Below are 14,293 nucleotides of genomic sequence, written 5' to 3' on the forward strand. Positions count from 1 at the left end.
TGCATTAAGTTGACTGGTTTGGATGGAATATATATTTATTCGGGAAATGTGTCTCATGAAGATATGGGGGTTGAATCTGTCGGGCTACTCCCGAGATTTATTTCACCAACTTAATGACCACTTGTATTACACGATATTTCTTCATGCGGTCGTATGGAGTGCAGCCAGAGCTCCGGGCGAGAAAGAACCTCTGAACCACAATAACCTATGTTCTTCTCCTACTTTGTGTCCATTTTATTTCTGTAAATCTATTTGTGCTGATTTCCATCCAATATTTCCTTAACTTGATGCTATTACTCAAGAGTTTCTGCATGTTATGTATACATTTTGATCATTTATGAGGTAGTTGCTCATCCATCAGTGCTTCTGTCAAAATTCCATTTTACTATTTCGCTGGCTAACAACTGTATACTAAAAATACATTTCATGGCAGAGGTGAAAAATGAAAAATGAAAAATTGTATGTGAAACGGCCAGGAAAAAAAAAGGTGAGCAACCAAATTTGAACAGAAATATGATGAGAAAACTTTAGCAAATCCCCAAATTCATTTGAATTCCCAAAGAATCGTAAATATCTAAAACATTATTTTTGTAAATTAATGTTATCGTTGCCATTCATTGAAGTTTAGTAATGTTATTGTTTTATTCTATTGCCTTACACTGACTTCACAAGGACCAAATAAACATTCAAAGGTCCTTATTTGGTCCCCGATGCCACACGTTACGTTTACGTTGATATTCCAGATTACCGTTTGAATCCACAAACCTTTTGAAGGATTTGTCACTCTCTGTGGTGAGGGAGCTGCTATAATTTTTGCTCATCCTTTGTGTGTCGTGCAGCTGAGTTCCAAGCTGCCTCTTTTAGTTCCATTTAGCTTATTTGCTTTCAATAATTTTAATGGCACAAAAGTTATTCTTTGCAGTAGAGAAAGTCAATTTTATTGGTATTAGTGGGTGTAAATGAGCTGCTTGGATGAGGTCTGCGCTCTCTGAGTGATTTTGTCTGAAAGCAAGAATAAATTTAAATTTTTTTTTTTTTTTTTTTTTGTCAGTGTAGCCTTTAGACCAGAGGTGTTCAACTTAAATCACACACGTTTTTCTAATTATCAGAAATGATGAGTGAGATTGTGATATAACCTTTTTATTCTTTAAAAAAAAAAAAAAAAAAAAAAAAATCAGTTTTACTCATATTGTTAATCTCCATATCTCTGGTCCTCACTTTATTTGAAAGGTAATTACAGTGGCCAAAAAATACAAAACGCTGAAGCCAATTTCTTTCAGACATGTACTTTTTGTCACAGTCCGTACAATTGTTTTGCCCTCCTTAACCATATCAACATGTACATTAATCTACATGGTTTTGGAGCCAACTCTTCAATGGACCACATAGAATGACAAAGCAACACGTGTGCTTTAGGCCACTCAGAATGCAAAACTGTTGATTGTTTTCTTGAATTACTATCAACACATTATTTATATCTATGATTAAAAAAAAAACTGGAAAGCGTTCCGTAAGTCATGCATTTCAATTCACTCATCCACACTTTGCATATTGAAACAGAAGAACTCGGATTCTCTGTTTTCAAGCATCCATTCAATTGCAACAACCGCCTGAGGTTTCCTCTCGCTTGAATTTATTTTGTTCTTTGTTGATGCAAAGTGTCATTGCCAAACAGCCTGGTCGCGATTGGAATGGGAAAGAAAAAAGGGCGACGACGTGGAGAAAATAAAAATAAAAGACCATTTGCATCCAAAAAAGGATCCCAATTGTTGCATCTTTATATCATGGTTGAAAACAAATGATGTTAAAGGTGACCACGAGAGATGTTTTTTGAAAAGTCCACCAGGGTATGTGTCGATTCCTCAGGCGCAAAATAGCCAGCAGGTGTTGAGGATTCAACTCCGAGGGCAAGACCGTCAGTGAGAGGCAGAGCGGAGATGCTCGTAATTCTTCGCCGGCGTCCCACTGGGGTGAAGGACAGGTGTTTACGGCTCTCGCCCTTCATCCGTGAGAGATAAGAGGGGAAATCCGGAGTGGGAATCTGCCATTGTTGATTCATACGCGACTGCTCAGGTGGGAGATATCCAGGGGGCGCAATTTGGCTGCAGATACCCGAGAGCATCCAGTTGAATGGATGAACTGCTGGAGCTGTGATGTAAACCTAGATATGTTTTTTTTCTTCCTCCCTAAAGTATCCGATATAATTACCAAACCATCCCAACACTACTTTGGTATCACCTTAAAGTATCTCCTGCCCAACTCTAGTAAGAACAAGTAACATTTAATATATACTTTATTGAATATTGTTTTGATTGTTTAAGTGCTTTGTGACCCTGGTCTGGAAAAGCGCTATACAAATAAAAATTACTTACTTACTTGCATTACACAAGAAAATCAAACATTAAAAGTGAGTAAAATAACATTATCTCTTCAGGTCCAACATCATTGTCAATTATGAATGAATAAAACCTCTCAGTCCTGACATGATTTGTGAACCTCCTTCACAGCTTTCACCTCTTTAACCCTCTTTCTCGCACGAAAGTAAGTGGATCCGACGTGTTATTGATTTTCATCCGTGGTCTTTGGTTTGATCCCGGAAAGATTGACGGTGGTAACTATGAACTAATTGCCTGAACAAGACATTTGGACAAAGAAATGCTTTTTTTTTTCTTTTTTTTTCTGAGCCACTCGAAAACACTGTTATTCCACAATAGTGAGATTCAGAATCGGGTACTTTTATTGCTGGTGTAAACACAACATAAATGTATTTTGGTGGCAGGACAGAATAAAATAAGTAAATACGATTTAACATAAAATAAGCGATAGAGAAACAATGATTTTAATGATGGACGTTTCCTGCAGTTAATGTTATACTTATCTGAAGTAGGATGGTTTTTGTTCAATACCATTATTGCTTATCTTGTTTTTATCTGAAAGTATTTTTTCTTTTTCTTACACATTAAGCTAATTACAGAATATATCTATGTTGTAGTCTTCTCTCTTTTGTTGTAGTTGGTCAGAGATAGATGGTCCTGTTAAGAAATGTGGATAAAAAGGCAATCATTTTACTTTACTCTGGTTATCAAAAATTAAAAATCAACAAAATGCAAAACAACGCGAGTGAATAAATCAACTTCACCCTAACAGTAGAGGGAGCCAAAAACAAACATGTTCACTCTCCCTAGTTAGTACCATGAGGCAATCGCCTGCAGGAAGGTTGCAGGTTCACTTCCTAGTGTGTGGGGAGGCAACTTGTGAACTTCCTGTGGTTTGTATGTTCTCCCTGGGTTGTGTGGGTTTACTCTGGGCACTCCGGTTTCCTCCCACAGTCCAAAAACATAGCTATGGACAATTTCCCCAAGTTTCCAATCCACCTCTGTATTAGTGTGTGTGTGTGAATGGTTGTGTGTCTTTTCGTGCCCTGCGACAGACTGGTGTCCTGTCCAGGGTGTCCCTCTCTTCTCCACCGAAGAAGCTAGGATAGGCTCTAGTCCTCACGCGACCCCCATACGGGAATGAGTTAGGAAATGGAGGAATAAATGAATGTTACTTTCTTCTTCTTCGTCAAAGGAGTCAAAATATTTGGATGGTTAGCAGAGCAGTGTCATATTTTTAATAGCTCAGTAGGTGGCGCCCTTAGTTTTTAGATTAAAAATTAACTAACTTGAGTTTTAATAGTTTTGCTGCTTAAAGTAAAAATGTTATAGACCGGAGGTGCCATCTAGTGGGCTCTAATAATAATGACACTGTTTCATGAAGCTTCATCAGTGCATCGCCACATCTGGGACATTTACCAAAGATTCCAAAGATTCTACTTCTCGCCGCTTTTTAACCGTCCAACTCAAACGAGCTCAGATAAATATATATCGACACGCTCTTCTTCTGTGACTTCTGCACGGTTGTTGGCAACTTATTTAAAAAATGTGTTTGAACAAGATAAGTCCAACTTCAAAATGCCCCAAAGTCAGTTTCATTCCACGTTTCCTTCGGGGGCCACTTCAGACGCCGTGACATCTTAACTTCAGTCTTCGCTTCTCCACACAATGGCTCAGAACTTGGAAACCTGGAAGGCAGAAACTCCTGAGCTGGATTTCCTTTTTTTTTTCTCCTTCCTTTTCCTGAAGCGACTCCAAGGTGCTGACTGTGATGCCGACTGCTTTGCATCTGCGCAACCAAAACAAAATCACATTATCTAGGGCCACGCTCATCCTCGCGCGTCCTCCAAAAACCTTTCAGGCACAGAAGGAAGCGGCTTAGCAAACGGTGTCAGACTCGCACATGGTGAACATTTGCGCCCCCTGTCACCTCTTCTCGTTTCTGACTAATGGCAACCGGCAGCAGGTTGGATATGTGGAACAGCCAGAAGGATCTGGAGACGTTCCCGGGGCTTAATGGCGGACGGCCTCCGCCACCGTCGGCTTTAATGACCAGATGCTGCCAAAAAAAAACAACAACTGAAAGGAACGACTTTTTAAATTCAAGGTGTGTTAATATCCTGCACTGTAAACACTGTACAGTCACATCCAGTCCTCGGGGGGAGACTGCGGTGCTTTCATTTTTGAGTTGTATTTTAATCAGCCAGGACTGGCAGGGGAGCTGTTTATTCAGCGCCGACGCCTTTGCACGCGTAATACTGTCACCTTGCACCGGGGGCCACGGCGCAATAAAACAACCACGGAGGGGTTTAGCTGGCAGACGAGGCCCGCGTGTAAATCCGATTTGTTTCAGAGAACAAGTATTTAGGGGGTTTGAAACTCGGCCATTATACCCACTAGGTGTGTGTCGCAATAAATCGGAGGTCAGCGCTTTGTCAGTCGTCTAAATACAGACCCGAAGGGATTGTAACTACCCCCTTGATTGTTTTTCACGCACTGCTGAGAGACAATCATTCTTTTTAAGCACCTCTGAGCACCTATGATTGAATCTCAGGTCGAGATTTAGATGATCCAGGACAGACTGATCGTCCAGGGCTGGGAAACGTGTGGCCCTTTGCCTGGATGTATATACAGCCCCAATCAGCTTGATGTACAACAAAACTTACAGTAATATTCAAGTATTTTCTGTAAGTTTCTATACATTTTTAATTTGTGTGTGCGCATTTATGTTAATTGTAATTTAAACAATTCAAAAGTTTTCACGATAAAGTTTTGATCTGGATAATGTCACTTATTATATAGTTGTAAATTATACTTTGACACATATTTAAAAAAAAAAAAAACTTCACAAAACAACGTCCTCAGAGACGACAGACCTCTGCCAAGCGTATCATCTTCACCCATATTGTAATCATGTATGATTTGAAACATAAGTGGACACTAGGTGGCAGTAGTGTTGCGAAAATTACACACACAGACAACACAGTAGGCGAAGAAGAGTTGTTTTTGGCGCACACTGCATCTCTATATTGACAGAGAGCGACAAACTATTCCTGAATCCACGTAGAGTTAAAGACCATCACCCTATATGAACAGTTCTTGAAATATCATAGACATTATGTTGCATCAGTTTTTGAGTTATTTCAAGGGAAGACGGAGAGCTTAAGGCCAACTGCATAGTCATAAAGTACCCCCCAGATTCCTCTTTTAATTACTTTAAATGTGTAAGTTACTTACCTTGTGCTATTTATTTTATCAAGAATTTATAACTTAAAGAGACTCATTTTCCATGTTTGTTTATGTATGTTTGTTTTTGGTTTACACTTTTGAGGTACATATATATATGTAATTTGTTTTACAAGAGTTCATTTTTTTCATTTTTAAGACTGTTCAAAAATGATAAATAAAACCAAAACTGGTATTAAAATGAAAATTAACTATTGTGTACTTTAATATAAATGTTAATATAAATCTATATATTTTTTTGTACTAGTTTACTAGTGACATGGAAGTTTAATTTGCGTCCCGAAAGAATAAGAAATGTAGATTTAACACCTAACAGTCATTTGAATAAATGGAAGTTTTAACCCAATATCGTCATTTCCATTTTTTTTGGTTTATTTAATCAAAAATTAATCTTTTTTTTAAACTAGGAAAATCCTGATGTATGTCAGTCCGACAGTTCTATCCACCACACTGTATGCTAGCACTTTGTTTAAGTCAAATAAGGACTGAAATAACTTAATAGCCAAGGTCTCAAGCATGATTTATTTACTCTTTCACGTAGTTCAACATTCCGTTGATAGATAGATAAATAGATAGATAAAACTTTATTGATCAAAACCATGCCACCCTGTTACACATAATAAAAGGACAAAAAAGCTGTTTTCTTTTTACCTGTTACATAAAGTCAAGAAAACTTTAAACTAAATTGTAGTTTACCTTGTTGATAACAACGCTAATTTAAATATGATGTATAATATAATAAATATAATAAGTGGAAATATAAAAGGAAAGGTAAGTGTCGTGTTCATCTCCACTAAAGCAGGAAGTTATTTTTTGTTACTGTTCAATGTATTGATCAGATAAACAGGACGTTCTAAACATAGAGCCAGATGTGGGTCATCACAAACCACAACAATCACAAGGATGCGTTTCCTCTTCAACGAGCAGACCCCTCGTTCGCTCACGTTACACTGACTCACAAACACACACTGATCCTCTTGACCCTTCTTGCATTTCATTTGCTCGCGGCGCTTCCTCCGCCCACGTGATCGCCGTCGTTAATCTGCGCCCGACACGTGATCCCTGCTCTCCATCCATCGTGGGACGAGACGTGGACGTCCAGCTGTGGAGCAGAGCTGCCTCAGCATCAGCACCGAGGGTCGAGACTTAACGCTCGGACTTAACTCTGGCGTCTGGTGCGGAGGGTGATGGTGCAACTCCTGCTCTCTTCCTTCTGCGGCCGGACTTGAGGCGGCGCAACTTTTGACGAGATGATGCGCAACTTTCTCACCCGCTCTCTGCTCGCTGTCCTCACAGCTTTGATCACAGGTGGGAGTTTTTAACTACTTAAAAAAAAAAAAAAAAAATTAAAATCATTAAATATGCATGTGAAAAGTTTTTCAAGTAGGTTATTCAATATTGTCTTAGTAAGAAACTTTTGAGTTTTTATTTTGAGTGTTTTGCTAACTTGTCACACGTTTTGTAATATTAATGTACATTTTATATATTATTCAACCCTTTTATTAAGACTATGTATTATAGTAAAGAGCGCAAATGTTTTCTTCATTAAAAAAAACAAACTTAGAAAAGTATGTTTAGGTAACTTTAGTTTTAGAAATGATTAAGAGTTTACCACCAGGACTGTTTTCAAACTGCAAAAGTCTTATTTGGAAATTGGAATAAATTGAAATTATAATTAGTTACTATAGTTAAAAAAACACATTTAAAAATCATTTAAATCTACATAAAAATAATGTTTAACAATGAATAACCCCTCTAAAAAACAGACAAAAAGCAAATCCGAACACAATATAATGAGTGTAATGTCAAAGGTGCCCTTATATTCCATTTTAATTTTCCTAAATTCCAAAATAAAATCTATCTGACCAAACAAAATAAAGAAAGGTGAAAGTTAAGGTGGCATTTGGCAAGTTGTATCAGATGAACTACAGTAGAGTCACACAACTCCAACTTGAAAGTGATTTTTGAAAGGTGTATCAGCTTAAAGATATTTTGTCTCCTATTCATTTGTAGGTAGATTCCTCATGAGAATATTAAGGAAAGTTTCCTACTTGTACTTTGTAGTTGAGATGTGAAACACAGTTACTAACGGCAGCACAACGACATTTCAAATGTCACATGACGCATACTTTGTGTCGGTCACCTACTTATCAATCATCTATATTTGCTTTTAAACAGCTTTCTCTACATTTGTCAAGAGTAGAGAAGCGAAAGAATGCTGTTCTGAAGCATGTCAATATTGAGTGGGATATATTTGATCTGTGTGTACAGATGGCACGGAAAAAACAGTGTGTTATAAAAATCCAGTCCAGATACACTGCTACGCTTTCTGAGCTGTCATGTATTGATTCTCAGATTTTTGAATGGAAGCCCTGGGCGTGTGAAAAACTACTGGTTATATTCGTTTCTGTCGGAAACTTCCAGTCCTCTCCCCCCTGCACGGCAGTCTGTCCCAACCTGCTGTAAACGAAACTGTTCCTGGTATTGATAATCTTCATCAGCGGGATTAAGCCGGGCCCGAGCCGAGGTCGCACAGCTGTTTGTCTGCTTATTTAAAGATAACCTGCGTTTGGATCTGTGAGGTCGCAGCGTGCCGTCTGTCCCCATCTGATAGTGATGTCATGCCAGCGCGAGGCGGAGATGCTGTAGGTCCGTGTGCATCTGCGATATACATCTGGGCCTGTCCTCTTTTTATTTAAATCCCGCACATGAAGCTTCCGGCAGACAGCTGGAGGGCAGTCTTTTTATTCACAGATGTTCAATCAGGAGAATTACATTTCCCACAAATATCGTCCGATTTTTCCCTGTGTTTGCCAGAGAACAACATGACACACTTCGGTGCAAACCTTATGCTGGTGGCCTTCAGCTGTCACAGCTTTGGACTGACCTTGGTGTTAGCATCAAACATTAGTCTTTCACGAAAACCTGTATAGCAATTAGAGAAAAATAATAGTCCTTTTCATTCTTAATCTTTGGCCTCACGGTTTTGTAGGGATTAAATCTACCTCCTCACAGCAAGAAGGTTACAGGTTTGTTTCCATTTTTTGACAAGCTACCTCCATTCTGTATGTAGTGTTGCGTGGGTTTACTCCATTAGTACTCTGGTTTCCTCCCACAGTCCAAAAAACACATGGAGATAAGAGTACTAGTGTGTGGAAACCATAGCGGTACAAATACCGATAAATTCACTTTGATAGCGAACTTTTCGGAACTTTTTTCGACACCAATTTTGCAAGATTTATTGTAAAAACAACAATTGTATTTTACGTGTTTATTCCATGTGTGATATAATTAAGTTGTTAGAATTCATCCTTTTATAATTGGTATCAGAAAAAGTTACACTCAGAAACCAGTATCAAAGTGAATTTATTGTGATCGGAATTTCATTATACATACATATACAGTGTATAAAATATCTTCTATCAGTGAATGCATGTCACCCTTTAAATTGTATTATATAAAAGATACATTCTATCATATACATTTTATTTATTTGAACTAAGCAAAGCGGGACGAATCCACCACTAACACGCACATGTTTAAAATCTACTGCCTAAAACTTGCTCGGGGGGGAAATTCTCAAATCTTGGTTAATATCATCAATTCCAATTAAAGCTCTGGAAGCGGATGATCATCAAGTGGAAGTAGTAGCGGATCTCGGTCAAACCGCCCCCCCAAAAATTTAATTATCTGGTCTCTGGGCCCGGGGTCTGAATTGCCCGAGGGTAAATTCCAGATTGAAATTAATCTGCAGTAGATTATCTAATGTCATTAAAGACAGATTTGTTTTGGAGGAGAAACATGCAAAACTAATATTTATAATCTCAGCATGACTTTCTGTTCAGGTATGATCTGATATTAATATATAAATACAGACATTTTGAATGAGTTTGACGTGCGTCTGTCTGACTTTAAATATCTTAAAAGCTTTTAGGTTTGGAAGGAACTGGCGGCTTCTTAAGCGTCTTTGATTTTTTGTTTTAAAACCTGTGAAGTCGGACAATGACGTCCAAAAAACACATTTATTCCAGAATACCTATTTACATTATTACTTATTAACTATAGAAAGCAACATATAATCAAGGATCTGTAAGTTTTTATTGGTTTAACTATGTGGAATTTAAGTAAGGAGACATTCGAGATGTGAAATTTGGTGGTTAAATTTGGTGTTATATCTGGGTCAAGGTGACCCGGAGACTCGAAAACAAGTTAACCCGGTGGCCTAAAGAACCACATTATGCATTGAGGAGACACTAAACCTCAAAATCTTCTGTGTAACTTCATGTTTAACTACAGTAAAGCAACTATGCTTTTGTAAGGAGTAAAATGGAATCATTTTGGAAAAAAGAATGTAATTGCAATTAATTTTTTTTTAACTAATATTGCGATTGCAATTCACTATTCAATATCTTTTTTCATTGTAAAGTATGAATATACTATATACAAACACTACATTTTATAGAATCAACATATCTTGATGAAGCGAGATAAACTGATTGATAAAAACATTGATTTGAATAAAATGCATTTATTTAACTTTTTAACGGTTAAAATAAAAACAACCTTAAACAACACAGCACTGTAACTCACATGGAATGGACAATGGAAGCCTCCACGATCCAAAATGTTCATTCTATTAAACTGGGATGTTTCTTTGAATAAAAAACGGTTCATCCCTAGACAGGGGTTTCAACTGACTGGTGGGGGGGAACCGTGTGAAAATTCTTGTCGAGACTTGGTTGCAGACTTTAACGCCTTTCAGTCGGTTTATTTTCCTGAATGTATTTGGTCCAAATTTTAATCTTTTTTGTTTTTGTTTTGTGCGGCTTGTTGTTTGACGTTTATGTTTTTTTTATAAACTATGTTCCATATTCACTATATAATGAAAGCTATATATAGGACAAATGACTATCTTTATTTGTTAACCATCTGAAAATATACAAAGATTGAGTCTCTTGCACTCATTAAGACTTGAAATCAAAGTAAGAAAGTATCTTGATCGGATGGGTATTGATCGGAAATGTTTGATACCCGTAATGATACCAATACCTTCACTTCAATATCAGTTTCTGAATGATACTTTTTCAATGCTAGTTTTATAAGTTTCTTTAAAACAGAAAGCGTATTTAAAATGAAACTTAACACACAACCTGGAGTTAAATTTTTCATCATTACATTTCCACTCAAAGCATAAAAAAAGTAAATAACAAATAATTCCGAGTGCAAAAGAACACTTGATAACAAGTGACCTATTAGTCTGATACGTCTGTGTGACATATCAGTTAGTCACAAATTAACATATTATCTAGATTTGATCAAAACTTGGCACCGAAAGACGAAGCACATTTCGACCGGGGGTGTTTTGGTCGCTACCACACCTGAATTGAAGTTCGAAATCCAGACCTACCCACAGGTTTGAGAGCAATTAAATGCAAGATGTCATTCACACATTAATGTGAGAGATTCTCCACTTTCTTTGGCACAAAAAAAGCAGAAAGCAGAATCTATAGCTCATGTGTTTAAATATAATTTAAATTACCAAGAAGAGTTTCCCGATATTTTTCATCATTGCTTCCTCGTCTGTTTGTGTCACATATCCATCCCTGTGTTTCCACCACGAGTCTATATAATGAAATGTCACTGCTTTCACCCGAGGTCTTGGCACCCGGTGGTTCATGGAAGAGACTAATCCCAGCGTGCCAGCCTTCTGATCCCCAGACGATAGTTCTGACACCCACCTCCCCTTCGTCTTTGCTTCTTCTTTAGAAGTGCTATCCTTTTTTTCAGTACCTTTCATCTCTCTGCCACATTCATCAATAGATTTGTTGTATTAATAACAGGAAATAAAAAAAACGCCTGATTCGCATTCGAAACCTGAATTAATTTGCAGAAGAGAGAAAAAAACATTTTCTTTGTAGTTCTTATTCTTTAAAGTCCAATTTGATTTAGTGTCAGTTTGTGTACTGTATATTGTAGATGGCAGTGACGGTCATATTTGTCTTGTTACTCCATTTGAACCTTTCGGAAATTCGTATCTTATTCTTTCGGCTCATTTTACAGTAGTGACAGGTTGATGAAGCTTCATGATTCATCAACCTTAATAACTTCACGAGCCTCATTATTTTTAGAGCTCAGTCAGTGGAAGCCTCAGTTATAAGATGACGTGAGGTTTCAATAGAATAACCGTTCAAAGAAAAACAAAAAAACAAAGACACAGTGCCATCTAGTGGGTTCTGAAGATAATGACACTGTTTCATGAAGCTTCATTAGACCTATCTGATTTAATTTAGAATGGAGAAGCCGTTCATTAATCAAATTAAAGGCAATTTGTGTCACTCTATGTAGGTCATCCCTATGAGGTTATCCAATAGAGCGGAGGTCCACTGGGCTGGGCATTTCTCACCGGGGCCGCAGAGAGAGAATTACAATTTTTTGTTGATTCTTTGTCGGTTATATGACTAAAATGTTTTTTAATTTGTTAAAAATCATCATATTTTCTCCTATAAAGTCATATACGAATGTCAATTTTGACATGTTGAGACATTATTTTACTTGACTATACTCAAAAATGAGTACGGTATGTAGTGAAAACTTCTGATTCTGAACTTTTGATTTTTTTCAGGTTGTGCCATTTTACTGTTGATATTTTTATCTTTAGGTTCGTGAAAGTAATGCTGTCATTAAACTGCTCCATGCTACAAATAGGGTGGGGGATCCCTGCACTAGAGTAGGTCTTGAAGTTGAACAAACTCATGCTGCAAACACGGCTGATCAAAGATTCCTTCCTCTGACTAAATCAACAATCCTTGTCTCAAGGTCGTGGCCCTCTTACACTGCAGTATTTCCTTAACGTTTTCGAGTATCTGATTTAAAAAGGGTAATAAATTCAAGAAACATTCTCCTCCACTCAGATTTTTTTTTTGATCTAGAGCTGATCTGTGTAGTCGACCTTACCGTGCTCTGATCCCACCTTCATGCTTCAAGAACGAGTTGAAGGTCAACTTGACCTTTCTTATGATCTGTACTGCAGAGACTCTTGGAGCGAACATCATAGTTCTTTTTCCTTGTTGTTCCTGTTCTTTGACAGCTCTTATCTGAACATGGCAGTTGTAGTGAGGCGAGTTGAGGTGGGAGAGTCTGGAGAGCAGTCTGGGGGGGGGGGGGGGGGGTCTTGTTCCCTGAGATTGTTGAGGGAGCCCCGTGGACACAAACATCTTGAGATCAAATGGTGTATGGAAGATTGCATTCCTGAAAATGCTTATGATTTCATTGGCTTTTGCCCTTAACATTTTTGAACCCCTGTTAAAGATGTCGCCTTTGGGTCATTTTGACCCTGAGATAACAGAGGGTTAACCGCTGATGCAGTTCCTGCACACATGCAGGCTTTGGGTTTAGACATTCCTACCTACTATTACTATTACTAAAATGTAATGAGGGAGGAAAAAAGGTCTAAATTTCATTGTTACTTTTTCTGTTCCAGGTTCTTCCAGCCAACGTTCTGTCGAAGACGTTGTCTCCTCCGTGCCAACTCCTGTTTATCCCACCATCGACTTCCAGGTTCTGAATGCGGGCCACTTGTTTCTAAGACAGGGGACTTCAGGCCTGAACGCTAACTCCAGCCAAAAGACTCAGACCTTTCTGATCACCGATCCAGGAGCCGGCTTTTTCAAGCCGGCGGTGAACGCCTCGTACGGCCCGCTCACCGTGGACGCACCCGTCCCGCCGGATCTTCTCCTGAACGGACGCAGAATCGTACCGTTTATTTTGGCCCGACAGGTCCGATCTTCGCTCCCGCTTGTTAACATCCTTTTCCACATGCCGTCGGAAAACAACATCCCGGCCGGTGACAAGACGGCGTCCGGGGACGAAGGGAGGAGAAAGGCCAAAGACGGAGCGCATTGCGTTACCGCCTATGCATTCTGGGATACGAGGGAAGTGCGTGGATCCTGCCTCTTGTCTCCCGGAGGTTTCTGCGTGGCTCAGCTGAAACCGGAACCGGCCTGGTTCAGCTCGGCCGTGCGGCCCGGCGGCACCAGCAGGGAGTCCGGGAAACTTGGAGCGAAAGGTTCTGACGGAAACGTGGTGGAGGTCTACTTCCAGAGCCGGAGGGATCAGTCGGGACTGTGTTTGCCGCAGGACAGCCTGCAACGAGTCGGAGTGGGAAGAGGAGGAGGAGGAGGAGGTCGGGAGGGTTCGGGGACCCCGATGAAGCGGGCGGGAAGTGTCACTCTTTCCAGAACCCAGCCGGGGAATCCGACCTTCTTCCGCCTGAGGCTTGGTGGAGCGGTGGTGATCCAGACCTCTTCGAAACCTCTTAAAACTACAGATGTGGCAACTTTCTATGTCTTCCTGGCGAGTACATCGACTGTGGAGAATTTCACTCTCAGGTAAAAATGTTTCCTTCCGGTGCTTTTTTTCTCCAGATGAGACTAGATGATCTAAAACCCCCCCCCAGAAATGACTAATCTACTTCTTTATATTAATATATAAAAATACTCCTCAAATATCGACCATCAAGAGTAACTAGGTGTCAAAGATGCAGGGTCGTTGCAAAAATGTTTGGGTCAAACCATCTTTTGTATAATACTCTTGTTTATGTCCAAAAATTCACGATGATCTATTGTTGATGGTCAATTGTGTGTGGGTGCAGCCTAGGGCCACATTTGGCCCTT

The 14,293-nt window shown here is 39.0% G+C and overlaps 1 protein-coding gene across 1 annotated transcript in view; it reads left to right on the forward strand.

The window, feature by feature from the left end:
• The first annotated feature begins 6,874 nt into the window (after nt 1–6,874).
• LOC148079686 (transmembrane protein 132D) overlaps nt 6,875–14,293 on the forward strand; it is a 40,123-nt gene continuing 32,704 nt past the window's right edge. The window contains exons 1-2 of the mRNA XM_087791341.1: nt 6,875–6,929; nt 13,102–14,008. Of these exons, the coding sequence (XP_087647467.1) occupies nt 6,875–6,929; nt 13,102–14,008 (962 nt within the window). The remainder of the gene's footprint in view (nt 6,930–13,101; nt 14,009–14,293) is intronic.

This window comes from Callionymus lyra, chromosome 5, assembly GCF_982586985.1.
Source record: "Callionymus lyra chromosome 5, fCalLyr1.hap1.1, whole genome shotgun sequence".
NCBI lineage: Eukaryota > Metazoa > Chordata > Actinopteri > Syngnathiformes > Callionymidae > Callionymus > Callionymus lyra.